Source organism: Trematomus bernacchii, unplaced genomic scaffold (assembly GCF_902827165.1).
Source record: "Trematomus bernacchii unplaced genomic scaffold, fTreBer1.1, whole genome shotgun sequence".
NCBI lineage: Eukaryota > Metazoa > Chordata > Actinopteri > Perciformes > Nototheniidae > Trematomus > Trematomus bernacchii.
Window position 1 is genome coordinate 1,789,111 of NW_022987477.1, and position 19,613 is coordinate 1,808,723.

The 19,613-nt window shown below is 41.1% G+C and overlaps 1 protein-coding gene across 1 annotated transcript in view; it reads right to left on the reverse strand.

Moving 5' to 3' along the window:
* nck1b (NCK adaptor protein 1b) overlaps window positions 1–18,171 on the reverse strand; it is a 34,125-nt gene extending 15,954 nt beyond the window's left edge. Inside the window, exons 1-3 of the mRNA XM_034146244.1 lie at window positions 17,970–18,171; window positions 2,678–2,730; window positions 1,994–2,234 (exon numbers count right to left, since the gene is read on the reverse strand). Of these exons, the coding sequence (XP_034002135.1) occupies window positions 1,994–2,219 (226 nt within the window). The 5' untranslated portion in view covers window positions 2,220–2,234; window positions 2,678–2,730; window positions 17,970–18,171. The remainder of the gene's footprint in view (window positions 1–1,993; window positions 2,235–2,677; window positions 2,731–17,969) is intronic.
* Between the last annotated feature and the right edge of the window lie 1,442 nt (window positions 18,172–19,613).

The following is a 19,613-nucleotide window of genomic DNA, read 5'->3' on the forward strand; positions in this document are numbered from 1 at the left end:
TCCAGTTGTTTGCAGAGACACACTCATAACTTTACAACAAACCTAGGAAACATGAGTGCTCGCAGAAACCCCGCGGACGGATCATACCCCGACGCATTCTTTCAAACGATGACACCGCCGCTCCACACCCAGCAACAGGCTTGTTTTTTTTATAAAAGATAGACATTTTTCTTCCCACATAACATATGAAAGTCACCAGGCTGTGCTTCTCTTATTGTTCTCAAACACAACCGCCCACACTTCTAGTTAAAACGTCTTAAATCTACTTATGAAGGGGAAGTATTTACAAGCTTTCTATGATTGTATTAGTGTTTAACGAGGCCCAGTTCTGCCCTCACTCGTGTGTTACATTACGTTTTTATTGAGTGTGTGTGTGTGTCAATGCAGCTGTTCACCTGGGGTTATCTGATCAATACACACACACACACACACACACACACACACACACACACACACACACACACACACACACACACAAACACAACACACACACACACACACACACACACACACACACACACACACACACACACACACTACACACACACACACACACACACACACACACACACACACACACACACACACACACACACACACACACACACACACACACACACACACACACACACACACACACACACACACACACACACACACACACACACACACACACACACAACACACACACACACACACACACACACACACACACACACACCTTTTAAATGTATACACCGTGTCAAAATGGTCTGTTAGTCACTTTAAATATGAATGATCCTATTAATCATTGGAAGTTTAATAGGTAGGCTTACATCATGTAGCATCACGGACATGAAATCTAGCTAGACATGAGCAGCATAACTAAAAACCCCTAAAGCGGTACTTCTGCACCCAGGCTGCCCGTCACCATGCTGCTGTCACCACAACACTAACAGGAAGACACAGTTGACATGTCCTACAGATAAGTGTTTTGCAAACACTGCAGTGTGTGTTACAGTCACAAAATGATGACTCACTGCTTGTTTGAAGTAACCAAGAATACCAAGTAAGCACATATAAGGATAAACGATACACTGAGGATCAGTTAAAGGGGATTTATGTCACAAGACAACATGTAGCATTTTAAATATTTTAAACATCATGCAAGTGTGTCTGTGGCTCTGGCTGGTGTACGGACTACACTGATCTGATGAATCCTCCCAACAAACACGAACAAATACACCAACAAACAGGGTTATCCCTTCGTGTATGAACTGTCTGAGACCATGACGCCCTGCAGAGCAGAACATCCCGGAGATTAGAGCGTGTAAAGCATCAGATCTACAAATTAAATGCAAGGCTATCTGGGCTGAGACCTGAAGGCAGAAGACAGAGTGCGTATCCCAAATGATCGTGAATACCTGTCATCGAGCAGAATTAAGCTAAGACAAATTGTAACCTTGGCTTACATACACTGTCACATTTACTCCTGGCAGTACAAGGCCCTTAGCAAATAGCACAGGCCAGAAATATTACTGCCGTGTTGACAGAGCAGAAAACACCTGTGCCGTTACAATCCTGGCCATGATGAACTGTTAGCATGCACAGAAATATATATGTATAGAAAAACTGCCTTACCTGCACCAACGCTTCAAATATCAACTTCAGTAACGACACTACAGACATCTCGATCCGGTACTAAAGCTTCAGTCTAAATGTGCTTTGTGGTAAAAAAGGTAGCTCTTTTGCAATTCAACCAATCAGCCGGCGACCCTCTTCCTGTGGAGGCTGTACATGACACACCACAATGTGGTCAACAACCAAAACCAAAGTAGTTCTGGTCTAGATAAAGGGTGTTCTCTGAGGCTACAGCATGTAGGTTAACAACGTGGTCTCTATGAAAAAAGATGGAACCGATTCTAGAAGATATACGAGTGCAAAAAAGAAGAATCAGCTCCTGCAATAAAAAAATATATCACATGCAGATTGAAGTAAGAAAGCATGACTTTACCGAGTGTGTCCTTGAGGTTCTTGACGATGGACGCCTTCCTGGCGCTGTTTTTTCTCTCCACATAGTTGGACGGCACGAAGCCCGTTTTGTTGGTGGCGTTTCGGACCCTCCACCAGGACTTGGAGTCGTCGAGGAGCCAGAGGCGCTCGTTCTTCTTGATGTCCAGCTCCTGGTCCTGCTGGGCCATGTAGTCGAACTTGGCGATGACAATCACCTCTTCCGTCATCTTGCACCCAGTACACTGGAGAAGAAAGATATGAATGTCAGAATGGCTAGAATCTACATTACTATATTTCAAGCAATTAGTATTTTTATCATACAATGGCATCTGGGTCAGTGTCTGTGTCTCGAGGAGCAGTAGTGATAGTGAAGTCAAGAATGAAGTGTGCGACACGTTGGCACAGTTTCTTTTAGAGTAAACCTATACAGGGTTTCCCCACAGGAAATTGATATGCAGAGGTGAGAAATGCGTCAACGTGCATTTAAATTACAGAAAATGACAAGGAAATGATATTTTAAAAAAACTATTTAAAACGTATTTACAACCGACTGGTTTCCTCTCCATCTACCCAGCCGTCACACACATTTTACTCTCATCTGTGCCGTTTCTCCACGCAGAATGATTTGCAAAGAGACACACCAAAAGTAAATTTAGAAACTGTGTTTGAACATAGCGAGCTGTACCTGTACTGCATCAAAGCTGAGAACTTCAAGGGCTCAGGTACTTCTCTGTCGACCTAGGAGAAGAACAGAGACAAGAGAAATAAGAAATGTTTTCTCAAAAATGTCTCAAAAACTTGTATCTGTATTAGATTTAAAAGCCTTTGTTCATGTAGTATTGGTATAAGCAGATATGGCCATCGTATCCAAATAACTAGGTCACACTCCTGCAGAAACGCCAGCTTCCACTTCCACAGTTTATTCTCTGCAGACATAATTTATCCACATGTACAGAGAGGATGATTTCCTCTCCGAAGCAGTCCAACGATTGTGTATTTTTTTGTCAAACATCGAACATGATGCTGTGCGCCTGTAAGATGTACAGATGACTGGAATAGGGAAGTATAGAGGAGGTGCGCTGTGCGTCAGTGAGCACTTATGATGTCAGATATTGCTTTAAATTTAGCACAGGCCTAAAATATATTCCTACGTGTGCAGACTATGCAAATGCTGTGATTATGTGCACCGCATCACAAGTGAGGCTCCATTGTTTTGCAGTGCTGCTTATCACAAGGACTTTAAAAGATCCCCAGGGCGTTTTTAAAATTATGATTCGAGGGTGCTGCGATGCACAATCAAAACTTGTTTGTGCTCAACAACGAGGACATTCACAACAACTGGTCTTATGACCCGGGTAGCCATCAGCAAATGGGGTTAATTCTTCAGCGCTGGAGGAGGGAGGCTCTGTTGAATCGCTGCTCTGATGTCAGGGGAGTGGATGGAGTTTCACCTTTCCCCCCCCCCCCCCCCCCCCCACCGACTGACTTCAGGGACCAGACACTGACCTCATTGATCGAGAAGTTTTTATATTTGTAGCCGTAGTGTCTAGGTTTCAGAGCTGCAGCTGGCCTTGAGATCCAGAAACTGATATCAGGCAAACATAAGGAGCCGAGCTTCAGCGTGATTAGGCATGGGGAGTCGAATACACAGAGAATAAGCAAGATTCAAGGCTTTTATTATCATTCGTACATAGCTACAGTGTGGATGAAAATCTTAGGTCACGGGCTCCTCCAACAGTGCAACACAATAAAACAGATAATAGTGCAAGTAAATACAAATAAAATAGTGAAATAAGTGTCTATATACAACAAGTAATTGGAATATGATATATTAGATAAATAATTTTGTTCTTTCAAAAGTTCAGGTGTTTAACAGTCTTGTGGTTGGTTGCAACTTTAGTCGAGAATACGTCTAAATGTTGATTCATCATTGCAGAAAACAAGAGAGGATGACTTTAAACCAGCCTCTTCATTGGATGATGAGTCTGAAGCTAAGATGTGTAATATATAAAGACCCCAAACTGTCTCTGCATAATTATGGCACCTGTGGTCTAAACGATTTCCCCCCCACATGTCCTGTCTTAGTTTACCAAAGCATTCGGGTGTGGTTTTTATCTCATGGCATGTTATTGCCTGCCCCTTTTCCATGCCTAATTAAATTAATGAAGACTGGGAGACATGTTGGGGAGCGGCACTCAAAAACAAAGAGCTGATTTACTCTCGTCGAGTGCTGCCTCTCTCCTCGAGACAAAGGCAACAATCCCTCCACTCCCTGGGCTGGGTAACAGTGTGTATATGTGCTCCATTTGCAATCCATCCCTCACTTACTTACTCCCTGCCAGTGCATTGGACGAGCACTTTCCCAGCTATCTCCCGATATCAGAGAGCTCACTGCACTTTTTTTTTTACTGCCATCACCCCCCACGTTTAGGGCAGGCGGCGCACTAAGTGCACATTTACACCGCAGTGACTTACGACGGTGCAGATGTGAGGGAGGATCAAAAAGTTGGGGGCGACAGATGCTCTCTGCGAGTCGTTCAGATGCAGACTGGGCAGAGCTCGCCTCTCCAAACACTAAACCCGGGGTCAGACGGGTCAAACTGCTCAAACGGTGTCATATCCACAGTGGATCTCCGTTTACACCGCTGCCCGGCACAATTAGGACGGGAACATCCATCACCAAACACACGCTGCATATTAAATACGACTGTAGAATGAATTGAAATGTTATTAAACTCTCAATCGGGACGAGTGCAATATCCAAATCGCAGCAAACGCAATATTTGGTAAAGAAAGAATATGATGTCACTGCTTCCCGTCAAATAGCATCTGACATTTAGTACCGAGTGACAGGTCGCATAGATGTTTTAAGATCCAACTCTGAGAATAACAGCAACAACAGAATGTGTATACAGGAGCTTTGTGGTTGTCAACAAGGGCGGACACAACACATGGACTGGTGCAGGTGGTGACTTCAGGGTTTTCCCAGCTAACTGTAACTACTTCTACTTCTCCGTCACAATGTGCAGAACTGAAGTGCTGACTTCTTAAAAATGTCCCCCAGCTCGGTGACAGCTATCTAAGATATCACTTCCTGGAGCTGCTTCACAATAAGAGCGTCCACTCGTTCACCAGCAGACACAGAAGGCATTGCATCAATACTATGTTAAAGGTCACCTATCATGCTATTTTTAGTCAATAGCATAGGTCTCAGATATATACAAATATATAAAAAACATGTCTATGAAGTGTTTTGCTCAAAATACCAAACAGATCACCCATTCTAGCCATGCCTCATATCCCTCTATTTCACTTCCTGTTTCAAAAGTGCTGATTTGGGGTATAACGGTTTAAAAAAAATAAAAAGGAGGGGTCTGAGCTCATGCGGGACCCGGCAGCTACTGTCTAAACTAAATACTGCCGTGATGAAACGCCATATCATGGATTATCAAGGATTATTTCTGAAACAGTATGGAGCTCAAAGGCTTTCTCTCTTGCCGGTTATACCACAAGGTGAGTTCCTTTTGATTTCCTGCTTCTTCACACACATGCTCTCCAGTACAGGTTAGCTCTGAGTGTTAGCGATGCTAATGTAAACACCGACCATATTACGTCCAAAACAGTCGGGCATTGTTTCTGATAGCAACGTTTCTGAGTGCCGTGGGTCCACATTTCAGATATTACGTCATATCGGACGCAAATCTGGATCAGCTCCGTTTTTAGAGATTTGGGTACGGAGGAAAAGAGAGAGGGTTTTATTTTCCCTGACACACCGGGGACACGTGTTTATGTATAAAAGACATAAAGTGCATTTTGCATGATAGGTCCCCTTTAACAGAATCTCACTCTATTACACATCCCATAAATCATCAAATTATTGCCGCAACTACTTATGACTAATTAGTAGGGATGGGAATGATTCATCGAATATTCAATATGATTCAGGTATTCGAATATGAGTTATGAATATTTCTTTTTTTATGGGAGGGGTGCCTAAGTGGATTACATATTATCAAATGGATTAATTAAATGTATACGATAGTGCCATTTTAAATATCTTAAGACAAATATGGAATTAGTAATTAGCATTTCCACCAATGAGGAAACTCTAGATGCAACTTAGTATTTAAAGTGTCTTGTTATGACGGATCAAGAGGCCACAACAAGATTTGATTTTAAAAGTATATGAAACCAGGGCAAATACTCACATTTTGATCCCAAAAACGTTGCTATATTTGCTTAAAAAACATGTTAATCAATTGAAAAAAAAAATCGGTGAGATGGTTAAAACACCATCTACGTGTCATGACAACACTACATGACCGATTTAGATTTACAAAACTAGCGGCCAGTTGACTTGTGGCATGCAAATACAGTACGGTTAACAACTGAATACCAAGCTGATAGAGGCGGCCAATCTTATCTCCTGCCATAGCAGCAGCTGTGGGTCAGTGACAGGACAACCACTTACCAGCCAACCACTCGTGTTCTCAAGAGCGCCAACACCGGTCAACACTGTGTCCCATCAGCGCTATCTGTTCTGTTTTAAAGGCATATACAGGTAGGTAGGAAACACTGTTAACCACACGCCACAAAGACTGCACTTCAATGGCGGAGATGAGATGCAGTGTGCAGCTCTGCGATGTTACTATGAAACAACACCGGCACGAGGAGACCACATCCTGCAGACTACAGCTGCCGCCACAGTGTGAGTGTGAGTGTGAGTGTGAGTGTGAGTGTGTGTGTGTGTGTGTGTGTAACAAACAGGAGATCTTGTCAAAGAGCACACCCAGTGGCTTATGTGGTAATTCATGAAATGAGGAAACAATACTCGAGATAAGCATGAGAAGAAAAGAAAAAGGAGAAGTATTAATGGTTTCTAGCGATGGCTGTGAGTTTATCTAGCAGACTTGACACCAGATTTTCCCAAAAATAGATACTGCATAATCTAAAACAGGGGTGTCGAAGTAACTTAAGCTCAAATGTGATCTCAAGTAGGCCGGACCAGTAAAATCATAGCATAATAAGCTATAAATAACAACTCTAAATTATTTCCTTTGTTTAGTGCAAAAAAGTGTATTCTGAAAATGTTCACATTCAATTAAATATATTTTTTAATTAACATTATGAATTTCTTCAAAGAAAAATAAGTGCAATTTTAACAAATGTATGCCTCAGTTTATCATTTACACATGTGCACTACAACCTATAGATTACAGTGCATCTACCAAGGCACATTTAGTCACAGGTATCTGGAGCTGAACACTATATAGTATTTTACTTCATTTCCACATCTGGGTAGTAATCCTGACACACCACCATACAAACTAAAGTGGGAACTATTAGGGAAGAAGTTTAAAGGTCACCTATTATGCAAAATCCACTTCTTCATGTCTCTTCTACATCAACATGTGTCCCCTCTGTGGAAAGAGACTCTGAAAGTTTCAGGAACAAAGATTCTCTCTCTTTTTGTCCTGATCCATTTCTATAAAAACCTGTCTGAAAATCAGCTGATCAGATTTTGGCCACTTTATGATGTCATAACGATGTTTTGTCTTGTGTAACCATTAGCCAATCAGCAACCAAGGTAGCCAATCAGCAACCAAGGTAACCCCCCCCCCCCCCCCACCTTATCACCTGAATCTCCTCCTAGAGCACCATTGAGTTATTTGTTACCAAATCTCTCTCAGAGGGGCGTGGGGAGGGGCTCCTTATTTTTCATCTAAAGTAACAGACAGAGAATCAGCACTTTTGAAACAGGGCTGAAACAGAGGGGATTATGGGTAATGCTGCAATGATCTGTTTGGTGTTTGGAGCCAATCAGAAACATGTTCTGTATATATCTGAGACCTATAATATATTGATGAAAAACAGTATAATAGGGGACCTTTAAGTTATCCCGCTGCCTTGTAAATGTATAAAATGTACACAAACTAAATTGTGAAAAGTCATTTTTACACTTTGCAAAGTCATCTGTAGTTTGGACACCGGTGATCTAAGGGAACAGCTATGGATCCTCGTCTCCTCGCTGCGGGACAGGACCACTGCAGGACTGCTGAGGCACTGAGAGCAGCAGCATGAGCTCACAGAGGCACACAGAGTAACCTAATCCCTGTGACAGCCTGCTAAAACCACAGCCTCCATGCCTTGTGGAATGTTCTGTGTGTGCTCTCTGCTCACTCAGCCCTCTGGCACCCAGCACTTCCTCCAACTTACACCAAACTTCACATTGTGGCCACGGGGCAGGTCTGGCTTCCCGATCGGACGTGAATATGCAGTATTATGCACTGTCATATATGCATTGTACTACGTTTTTTAGTTCTTTTGGCCATTTGAATGTTGTGTAAATACTTGTCTTTATTATTTTTTGATGCTAAATTAAAAAAAATGTGATAATCGTTATATTTTTCCCTTCTCTCACAACTTATTTTCTTATGTTTGCACCATCACTGTCATATATCCATTGTACTACGTTTTTTTTTAATTTCTTTTGTATATATTTTTTTAACTTTTTAATGCTATTTTATTTCTATTTCAGAAATATTTTGGACTGTTAATTTAATTTAAATTTAATCTACCTACCTACCTACCTACCTACCTACCTACCTACCTACCTACCTACCTACCTATCTATCCATCCATCTAACTAAATGTTGTGTAAATACTTATCATTTTTTGATGCTAAATTAAAAAAAAAAGAGTCATAATCGATATATTTTTCCCTTCTCTTACAACTTATTTTCTTATGTTTGCACCATCATACGCAAAAAAAAACGAATTCCTTGTATGTGTAAACCTCGTAATTAGGGATGTCCCGATCACCTTTTTTTGCTCCCGATCCGATTCCGATCATTTGATTTTGACAATCTGCCGATACCGATTTTTCCCGATCCGATCTTTATGCAATGCATTAAGAGGAAAAAAAAGGTAACAGATAACGGCTGGTCATCCAACGCGATGAATTCAGCTATCTTGGCTGTTATTTTGTTGGCCTTTTCACTGTTCTGGGGTAGTTTCTCTTTCCTTTTAAAAGTCTCTGAAAGTGTCGGTTGTTTCAGTGCCGTTACCTGAGTGGCCGCTGTGTACTCGTCGTGTTGTTGGTGGTGGTGTTTGTATTAGATTGGTCGTGTTGAACGTAGCTCTGTTCTTTCCACCACGCGGAACCTCCGCCTTGCAAACATTGCATCTGGCTGTTACACTGCCTTCGCTTTCAATTTTATAATACTTCCAAACTCCTGACATTTTCTCTGTCCCGGCTCCCGAGTCACCAGCTGAACGTAGCCTCTCGTTACACCAGCTGAACGTAGCCTCTTGTTACACCAGCTGAACGTAGCCTCTCGTTAGCTTACTGCTACTATTAGACACTGCGCCCACTGTTGCCAGATTTGAGAGAAATAAGCAACCAGGTCGATGAAAACAAGCCCAAAAGAAGCAACACATACATGATGTTGTGTAATTTTAACCCAAAACTAAGGCCTCAGGATGACTTTAAGACGTGAACATGGTCATTTTTGTTTTGTAACATTAAATAAAATGTATAAAAATATTTTATAAAAAAAAAAAAAAAAAATCCGATCCCCGATTTTTTTCTCCCGATCCCCGATCACGTGAAAATCACGTGATCGGCTCCGATCCCCGATCACGTGATCGGATCGGGACATCCCTACTCGTAATACACTCGAATCTCTTTTTAATAAAAAATAATAATTGATTAAATGTACATAGCGCCTTTCAAGAGACCCAAGGCCGCTTTACACGGTGAACAAACAAACAAACAAACGGGGCAAAATAATAAAGTAAAAAATGACTAGTCTACGCCAGCGTCCTCTCTCTCTCTCTGACATTTTTTTTCACATCAAACTAAAACCCAAGAGACTGCCTCTCATCCCAGCTGTCCTAAATTCTCTCCAAACAAAGCAGCACAGCAGCAAAGGGTCATGGGAGACTTGGCCGTCCAGCTGTGAGACAGGAAGTGCGGACACAAGGGTGACCGGATGATGGGATGCAATCTGATGCTTAACCTCTGAGTGTAGATGATAACTTATCTCAGCGTTGCATTGATGCGTGTAATTCACCTCAATTAGGAGACATTAGGACCGATTTGAACACTGGGAGACAATATGATGGTCCCCGTTAGAAGCTGCATTGTTCCATTATATCATATTAAAAGTCCATTAAAAAGGACAGAGGGATCTCCAGTGTCCCGGGATAAGCGTATAGGCTCATGACTGTGTGAAAGCAGTTGGTTATCACCCCTCGGGATCACCCTCAGCATGTTGGGAATGGCCTAAAATAGACCGGGGCTCATGTCCTCTGAGAATTGCCAGAGATTTACTCTCATAGCAACAACCAACACCAAAAGTTTCAAGCTTTTTTAGAAGCCAACTTCACATCAAACGGCTCGCTAATGCTCCCGAAAAAAACAGTCAGAAGCGTAACCAGATGCAACTGTTTGACACATGTTGTCGAGCAATTGAGCCTCAAAGTGAGAAGTCTTGAGCAAAAGCTTTGACAGAGAGAGCAGTATTTAAAGAGTCTCATTTTATTATTTACATATATTCATCTTTCATCAACCACACTTCTGATGGATTAGGCCCTGATTCTTGACAGAGATACTCAGTTCACTTGCTAATCATGCATTTGATTAAAATAGAGATATGGCTAATAAACAAGCAGCTATAAAAGTTTCACTTCCCTTTGTTCACTTCCCTTTTACTATTGTATATTCTCCACTTCATAAGGCGTGAGGCTGGACTAGCCCACAGAGAGATGGCATTGGTGAACTTGTGGCGCATTTCCACTGCAGCGCGTAGCACGTTTTTTTTTGCGTTTCCACTAGGGGTAGTTTCGGCTCAGGGCTTTTTTCTGGCCCTCCAAAATCGAGGTTCTTACCGGGCCAACAACCGGGCTGAGTATGCTAAACTAGTGACGTAAACACTCTCAACTGCTGAATGGTCAGAGAGAATCGCTGGCAAGGGGGCTACAACTACAACAAGATGGACATATTTGACCGTGATTTAATTGTAATACACGTTTCAAAATGATGCTGAAGTAACAACATACTGATACCGGTTAGTAAAAACCATGAATTAATGCTTTGACAAGACGGCAGGCGAAAAACCTTTTAAAATGCGTGTTTTCTGAATGGAGATCGGCTAAGCTAACGTTGTATATGCTCTGACTGTCCACACTCACAACAACGGCCTATACAGACATAAATAAAGCAGCGACTGTATTCTCCATGACACAGGCAGTCTGTGGTTTGTACTTGTTTCACTTGTGTCTAGTTTCTGAACAGATATGAGGAGCTGTGAGCTCTGAGGGCTAACAGCTAACGGCTGATGCTGGTTTTGTGTTTCACATTGAAGATGACGTCACGGCTCCGCCTACACTGCGTTACTATAGTTACTGCCCCAGTTCCTAAACTGTAATGGAAACGCAGCATAAAGTGAGCCTGACCTACCAAGGCCTAACTATACCGTACTAAGCCGTGCGAGGCCCTGCAGTGGAAATGCGCCATTGGTTGCTGTTTTTGTGGAGAAAAAAAAAAGAGTGGAAAACTGGATGAAATGTACTTTTATTTTGGAATAACGAGACCAGCTTATCAATGTAAAAAAGGGACGACACAAACATCAGATAAAAGTGGTGGCTCTTGTGATTGTGGCTAAAAAAAAGGAAGAAAAAAACCCATGATCTTCACAAGTAAGTCAATCAGTGGTCTGCATCAGCACTGTTTGCCCTGATCAAAGGCCCCTATCACACACCACAATATATCACGCAACATAAATAAATATGCTGTAGAAGCGGCTAAATTTAGAAAGAAAACTGCATTAGTGTTTGCAGATATAAACGGATTAGTAGCCAGACTCATCTAATTATTATCAGCCAGCATTTCCTCCGAATAAATGTAATCAGCATCAGCAAGAAAACACTTCTGTGTAAGCCAATACACACGAGAACATAATACCTCTATGTAAGAAAGGATCTATTTTCCTCAGACCTACACATCATACACATCCGCTCACGCCCTGCTATAGCTGGTTGTTGTTCTGGGGGGCAAGTTTGCGTATAGCTACCAGGTCCAATACAATCTGGGATCAAGGCAACAGCAAAATAAACCTTTACATTACCTCACCAACTATGGAGAGCTCCAGGGGATTTCCCAATGACTAATCCAAGTTCACAAAGCAGGAGGATTCCTAACATCGAGCACTACAGCACATTAAATCTGTTTTTTGTTTGGTTTTCTGTGGTGTCAGGCTTTACTTAAGGAGTCAGTAAAAGGCACAAGCACGCAAAGAACTATAGCTGTACAACTGCAGCCTTCTGTAAAAAAGCTTTTGTTGCAGTCAAAATAGCAGATCATTTGTAAACCACAAGATAATAATCCCAGGCAGCCTGTGTCACAGAGAGATGAAATGGATACTCTGGCTTCCTCTTCGTCTTCGTACATCCTGGCAAATATGAGCCCTAGGGCGCTGTCACAATAGGACTAAACAAGCCACTTGGGACACTCGTCTGGGAGGGCCACGTGTTGGGACTTGTGTGTGTGTGTGTGAGCATCCAGAGAGCGGGAGGCATTCCAGGTTGCATGGTGATGAAGAAAATAACTGGGGTCTGCACAAATCAAGATGTTTGATAGGAGAGACAGGAACAACTTTTTCCACTGACATCCTCACCTCTGTGCCGTATTTTTTATGTACAATGCCATGTCTTTTTATGCGGCTGCAACACAAACATTTCCCAAATTGGGATCAATAAAGTACATCTTATACATTTGGATAGACTTTGCCTTATAAAACTGGGATATCTTTTAAAACAATGGCCTTTTACTTAAAGACACCATTTGGACGGTTAGAAAACGACAACATGCATGCATTTAATTTAACCTCTCCAAAAGAACAACGAGGATGCTAAACAATGACAAAACCAATATTTACCGGGATGATTATATTTTTCATAATGCAAAAACTTTAAAAAAATAAGTTAAAAGACTCTGTTTTTTCAAAGTACACATAGTGGCTTCAAAAATCAATCAAATATTGCTTTTAAAATCCAGAACCATGTTCCATGAGGGCAAATAGATCGCATCTTTAACGAGGCAGACAGTGTAGGGATTAAGCCCAATTTTGCCCAATTGAATTCGTTGCTCAGGTCTAATTTTAGAACTAGGACAAATTTCTGCGACATTGGTTTGTTGTCAGTTTTAGGAGCCTGATTTATTGCGAGGCATCAGCTGTCCTGCAGTCTGAACTGTTCCACAATTAGTCAAAATATCCTTTATTAAAAAAGGCAGTGAACTTGTTTTAAAGCAACCTAATTACTGGAGAAATACTTAGCTAAAACTGTAGTGTAACAAAGTAATGCTGCCTTTCTCTTTTTTTTGTCAACAGTGCTTGAAGATGTGTTTCTCTGTCTTGTTTGACTACACTTTATTGGACAAGCCTGTTAAAGGTGGGGTAGGTAAGAATGGAGAAACCAGCTCGCTAGAATTTGAAAATACACAACCGGAAAAAATCTGCCACCTCCTTACAGAGCCCCTCCTCCAACACACACGAACGCACACATGACCAATGAGGGCACGAGATAAGTTTGTGCACGAGATGGAAGGCTGACAGGCAGGTAGGCCATCCAGTTATTTTAGCCGGGCCGGCTCAGATGATTGGTCGTGCTTTTTACAGCGCCACGGCTTCCACAGATGATGTTTTTTTATGGATTTATTGTCAAAGCATTTCATATATTCATTGCTATCGGGATGTTAAGAGCTTTCAATGGAATATAACAAAAAGTGTATCTCGAGCCGGTTTCTCAAACTTACCTACCCCACCTTTAAGAGGATTTCATTCTAACATCTTATAAAAGAGCTATTGAAAAGGGACTTCCAATGTTAATGATGGGACCGTGGATTAACAGTCCTTAAATAAAGTAGACAGGTAGGCTACAGCTATTTGTGGTTTGACAAATTCACATAAAAAAATGGTAGTAAGAGCTTCATTTGATCATAACAAAAATGCGGATGTGCTTCAAAGTAAACTTTCATCATGGAAAAAAATTCATTTCTTACAACATCAATACACAAGAATCTCTGTTGCGAGTACACACATCCTCATTTTAACACAAAACAAAACCACTGATAGAAAAACCCCGAAACATAGTGGACTAATGAAGAGAATCACCACTGAAACTGCACACTTCTCTCTCACATGAGGAAGTCAAATCTCTCACTCCACATGAGAAATGAAAGCAAATATTACAACCGCAAATATACTAGAATTACAGAAGTGGAGGGAAATGTCCTCACAACTAACGCAATCACCACTGCTTCATAGGGGTGTAACGGTATCCGTATTGGTCCCGGACCGTCATGGTTCGGACGTCACGGTTCAGCTGTTTGCCAGCCGCCCTTAATAAACAAATGAAGAAGAAGAAAACACAGCAAAACGAACACAATACAAGAAGAAGAAAAGTTAGTATGGCGATTTCAGATAACACACAGGAGCTAGAAGACCCACCTGCTTCTTTTAAATCAGCTATGTGGGAACATTTCGGGTTCCCTGTGGACTACAACAACGATCGAGTGCGAGTGGTGGATCGGACGAGGACGGTGTGTGTTTGACAGCGGTGCGGTATGCTAATGGTAACACACGCCAAACATGCTAAATCATATCAGAAGGCATCACCCAGATTTGCCAATCACCGGAGCCCGGCAAAAGACAACAGCAGTTCAACAGCTTATCCCCGCAGTTTTTAAGAAGCCAATAGACATGAGAGCCCAAAAGAAGTAACGGAAGCTTTTGGCATATTCTTTTTTTGGCATATATTTTTCAACGGCTATGCTGCGCCCTTATGCAATAGTAGACCCCAGCTTTTATTGATTGTGATTGAAACACTTTCTTATTATTTATTTTGTAATATTTTCAAGACAGTCTTTTTAGTTTTACAGCTTGATGAAACCTTTTAGTTTGACATCAGCCATTATAGATAATATGGCCATCCGAGTGTGTGTGTGGTACGGTTTGGGGTTTGTTTTTAACTGTGTAATAAAGTTAATTATTCAAAATGTTAGAGTTCCTTATTTTTAAACTGAAACTTGCACTACTGCTCAAAATAAATAAAAAACAAACCTGGAATTAAACATTTGGGACTTTTTTTTTGCTTTTTCTTGTTGTACCGAACCCGTACCGAACCATGACCCCCAAACCGAGGTACATACCGAACCGTGAATTCTGTGAACCGTTACACCCCTACTGCTTCATGACTTTGCTTCAACTTATTGCTGAGCAAAGCATTTAAATGTTTGATCCTAGATGTACCTGATGTGCACTTGTCATTCTTCAAACTTTACAAACAAAAGGATAAGTTTGTTTTTCAGCAGGTGACACTGGATAACACATAGGAAGTATTGTTTCTCATCGACTGTTTAAACATGACAGACACAGGACACATATCGAACCGAAAAAAGACGAAATTATGAAAGAAAAAGAGGAAGTGAAATAAAGTGTTTGAATGCAATGACTGAGATTAAGAGAAGAGACGCAATTACGGAGGAAAAGAAACCCCTGCCTGCGTTATTCAACTTCAATAGAAAGCCACTTAATACATTAGATCCCTGGGTTTGTCATTAGACCGGGGACATTTTCAACCACATTACATTTCTGGCTATCACCAAAATGCACAGTTGGTGTTTTCCCCTCGGCTGTGTGGACAGATTTCGCTGCTTGAGGCCACTGGTAGCTCATAGAAAGAGGCAAAGACAGGAAAAAGAGCTCAACAGTTCATATCCACGAGATTAAACCGTCATAACATTCATACAAGGACGTTGTTAGAGGGTATCCGAGTTAACAGGCGCTATATATAGAACGCAGATGAAGTAAATTGGGCCACATGACTGCAATATCAACATGAATAGTTAATGCTTCAGTCCAGGATCTTGAAAGTGAGCTCATGACTTGGCATGTTCTTCATAGGTCTCCTAATAGCCATTTTCACGTCTTGCAAATTGGCCTCGAGAGAATATAATATCAGCCTTGGGGTAAATCACGCTGTGAGGCAGGTCTCCACCATCTTTGGCCCTCTGACTCCCACTGAGAACACACAGACCAAATGTCTCTCCCCCCCCCTCTCACCTCCCTGAAACCTTAATGAGAGGCTGTGAAGAGGTCTGTCAGTGTGACAATAATTACAGAAACTATACTATCAGCAGCTGCAAAAACCCCCCTACGGCGCTTGGAAAGACACACATGCTCGCCCCTTGAAATCATAAACATCTAACTAACCACATATCTCCAAATGATCCTACGTGAGGTACAACACCCAGGCAATATGAACCAGCTGATTATTCTGTTGTATAAGTGTTGGATCATGCCACACAAACAAAAGCAACCAACAAGCTAGCCAACAATTACACAGTCTTATCGCCCATTGTGCTGGTGATGCATGACATTTAGTCTGGCTTTCATAGTGTAAGGTAGACACAATGTGAGGAGATAAACAGAGGGAGCAATTATCTCAAATGTTGCCACAAAACAGAAATGGTTTCACTTACTGAGTGCATTTGCCTGCGTACTCACGGTCTTCCTCGCTACAAGAAAGTCATCAGACATTTTCCTACGCAGTTGTTAGTTTCTGTCTTTAAATAGGACTTGAAATTGTTACCCTGGTGAAGTGATTTTCAAATTGCGGCCCCCCCCCTTAGTTTACTTGTTTAGTGTCACTCACTTCCTGGATAGGGTTATGATTATGTTACTGGACCCCGTTGACACTCAAATGTAAACCACAAAAGCCTAATATTGATGTTTAGCATAACTTTAGTCTAAACGCACCAAATACAATTCTGGGAAATTGGGAATTATTACTGCATCTTAGCTGAGAATGCCCTGGCTCTAGAACATGTGTCATTTATCTAGTAAAAACCATAGATGGTAAAATAAAAAACCCCAATCAGTGTCTAGTCCAAGCTTCCCCAAAGTGTCTATCTTATATTCTGTGCCTTATATCATTGTGATCGGAATTTATTTGGGTTTTTTCCAAACAAAAAAGGATATCTGAAGACAACTGTACAGTCTAAATTATTACAAAATAGATAGGACGTTAAATAGAGAAATGGATAATGAAAGAAGTGGGTTTCTCCACCTTTACCAGCTGTAATAAGCACATTAATGCATCAATAATTATGATCAAAACACATAATATAATATTCTGAAATGGACCAATCTGCATAATGAGTACTTTATTTTGATGCCAATACTTTTACTTGAGTAACGTTTTGAATGCAGGACTTGTACTTGTAACAGAGTATTCATAGACTGTTGTACTTCTACTTGTACTTAAAGATCTGAGTATTTCTTCAACCTCTGGTCTAAAACACCAATGCATCAAAGAAAAGCGAAATGACTAGGCAAGCAAAAGGTGACAGTAACCATGTATGTGAATAAAATCACAGCTCTTAAACAAGGAATGATAAGTTATGACCAAGCTGTGTCCAATCCCTGAACAACAACTTAAACACTAGTCAACATGACATTAAACATACAAGGAAAAACGATAGTGAATGCAGTAAATTAGAAGATGCTATTTGCACTGTGGCTACCATTTAGGCGTCCTCTCCATTTCCAATCTCAGCAATAAAAGCATTTACGTGGAGCACTGTGTGGCCAAAATCAGAGGTTTTGCAGCAATTTCATCTGAGGTTTTTATCTCATAACTTAGGCTTGACGTTACAACCTTAAAATAGCTAAGACAATTCACCAAATTGCTTCAAAATGCCCCAAAAATCTCGGTTACAGACAAACTGACCGCTATAGCCAGCTGGTTAGCAGTATGTTGGCCATGTTGGCAGGGCGACAGACTGGTTTTGTCTGGGTTAGCACATAGCTGTTAGCCTACGTGACTTATAACGTGAATTCAAGGATAGCAGGGGCTAGCATGTAGCTAATGAGAAAAGATAGCTTGAGGCTGATATTCACACCGAGTCTTACCTGGATTCTTCTTTATCTCCTGTAGAGGGAATATTCAATGTCTAGAAACGATATCCAGAATCCTCAGAAGTAGCTGTTTCCACTCCAACAAGCTAGCCTAGCAGATGAGACGCTGTGCCCCGTTGGAATAGCATTTCTATATCAAAGCATGTCATTGCTCAGAAGCGGAGCTAGGCTAGCTTAGCGGCAGCAGCCTCCTCACAAGCTGTTCAGATTCCAAGGTTCCGCCCACTCGCATCCGATTGGCTGCAGGAGAATCGGCTCTGCGCTGATTGGACCGTAGCGCTGTCAGTCAATCCCACTGCAGCTGCTGATGTTTTGCGTTCCTGTAAGCATCCATCATGTTTTTCGCATTAAGGGCTAAAAGTCAACAGAAATAACTACTATAAAATAAACTTGTGTATGATGACACGGATATAGCTTATTTTTACATATGTATGATTAATGTATTAAAGCACTTAGTGGGGCTTAGCTCTCTTGTACTGTTACATTTACTGATAAAGAAAAATAAATTGACAATAAACTCGTTGCAAAAAAATAATTGCACCCTGTTTCTCTAATGTATTATAGCCTAAATGTTGCTAGTAGCAGGCAAAATGTTATCTGTTCTTTGAGTATGACATTATATAAAGAATATACACAAGATGCACTGTGCAGCACAAGTGGAAAAACAAAGAAAGACCTTACCTATTACCGATTTCTGTTTCTCTGTCAGAGGATAATATTATACTTTTACATTTATCTGGCAGCTATAGTTACTTTGCAGATTTATAATAAGAAATGATTATGAATAAAGGATCATGTGGATTATGGATTCAATTTGCCAGCTATAAAGTATTAAGAATAAAGTCCGCCCCGTTTACATCATATCAGTTTTACTGATACTATACTTGAAGTATATTTGAATGCTTATACTTGCTTATTCAAAAACGTATTTCACCACTGTGACACACAAATCCAGACACTCACACACACACACACACACACACACACACCACACACACACACACACACACACACACACACACACACACACACACACACACACACACACACACACACACACACACACACACACACACACACACACTTATATACAATAACTCATTATCAGATTCCATTAATGCCCCTGCTGGGGAGCGATGCTTTTCATAAACATGTCTGTGGTGAGGAGCGTTGCAGAGTCATTTGGAAGGTGTGCAGCTCTCTGCAGGATGCAATCTGTTTCCTGCTCAAACAGATGGGCCTCCCCTCTGTGTTCAGATATCTGCAACCACAATCCCATCTCAAAACAAGACTGTGATACAGCACGAATAATAGACACTAAACCCATTTTATCTGTTGATTTAGATTTGTTTAGTTTGGAAAATAAACTTTAAACTGTTTACCATCGTTTTTGAAAAATGGACATGACAGAGAAACGGGTTTTCTCAGCATTATTATGTGTTTACAATTGTGGTTGTAAAACTTTTGGTCATAAATTAATTGAGCTTGTAGAGTACTCGAGATTTATTGACCGTGGCATTACGAGATTTTTTGTCATCACACACAATGATATCAGCAACACTTCTTGTGTGTGTGTGTGTGTGTGTGTGTGTGTGTGTGTGTGTGTGTGTGTGTGTGTGTGTGTGTGTGTGTGTGTGT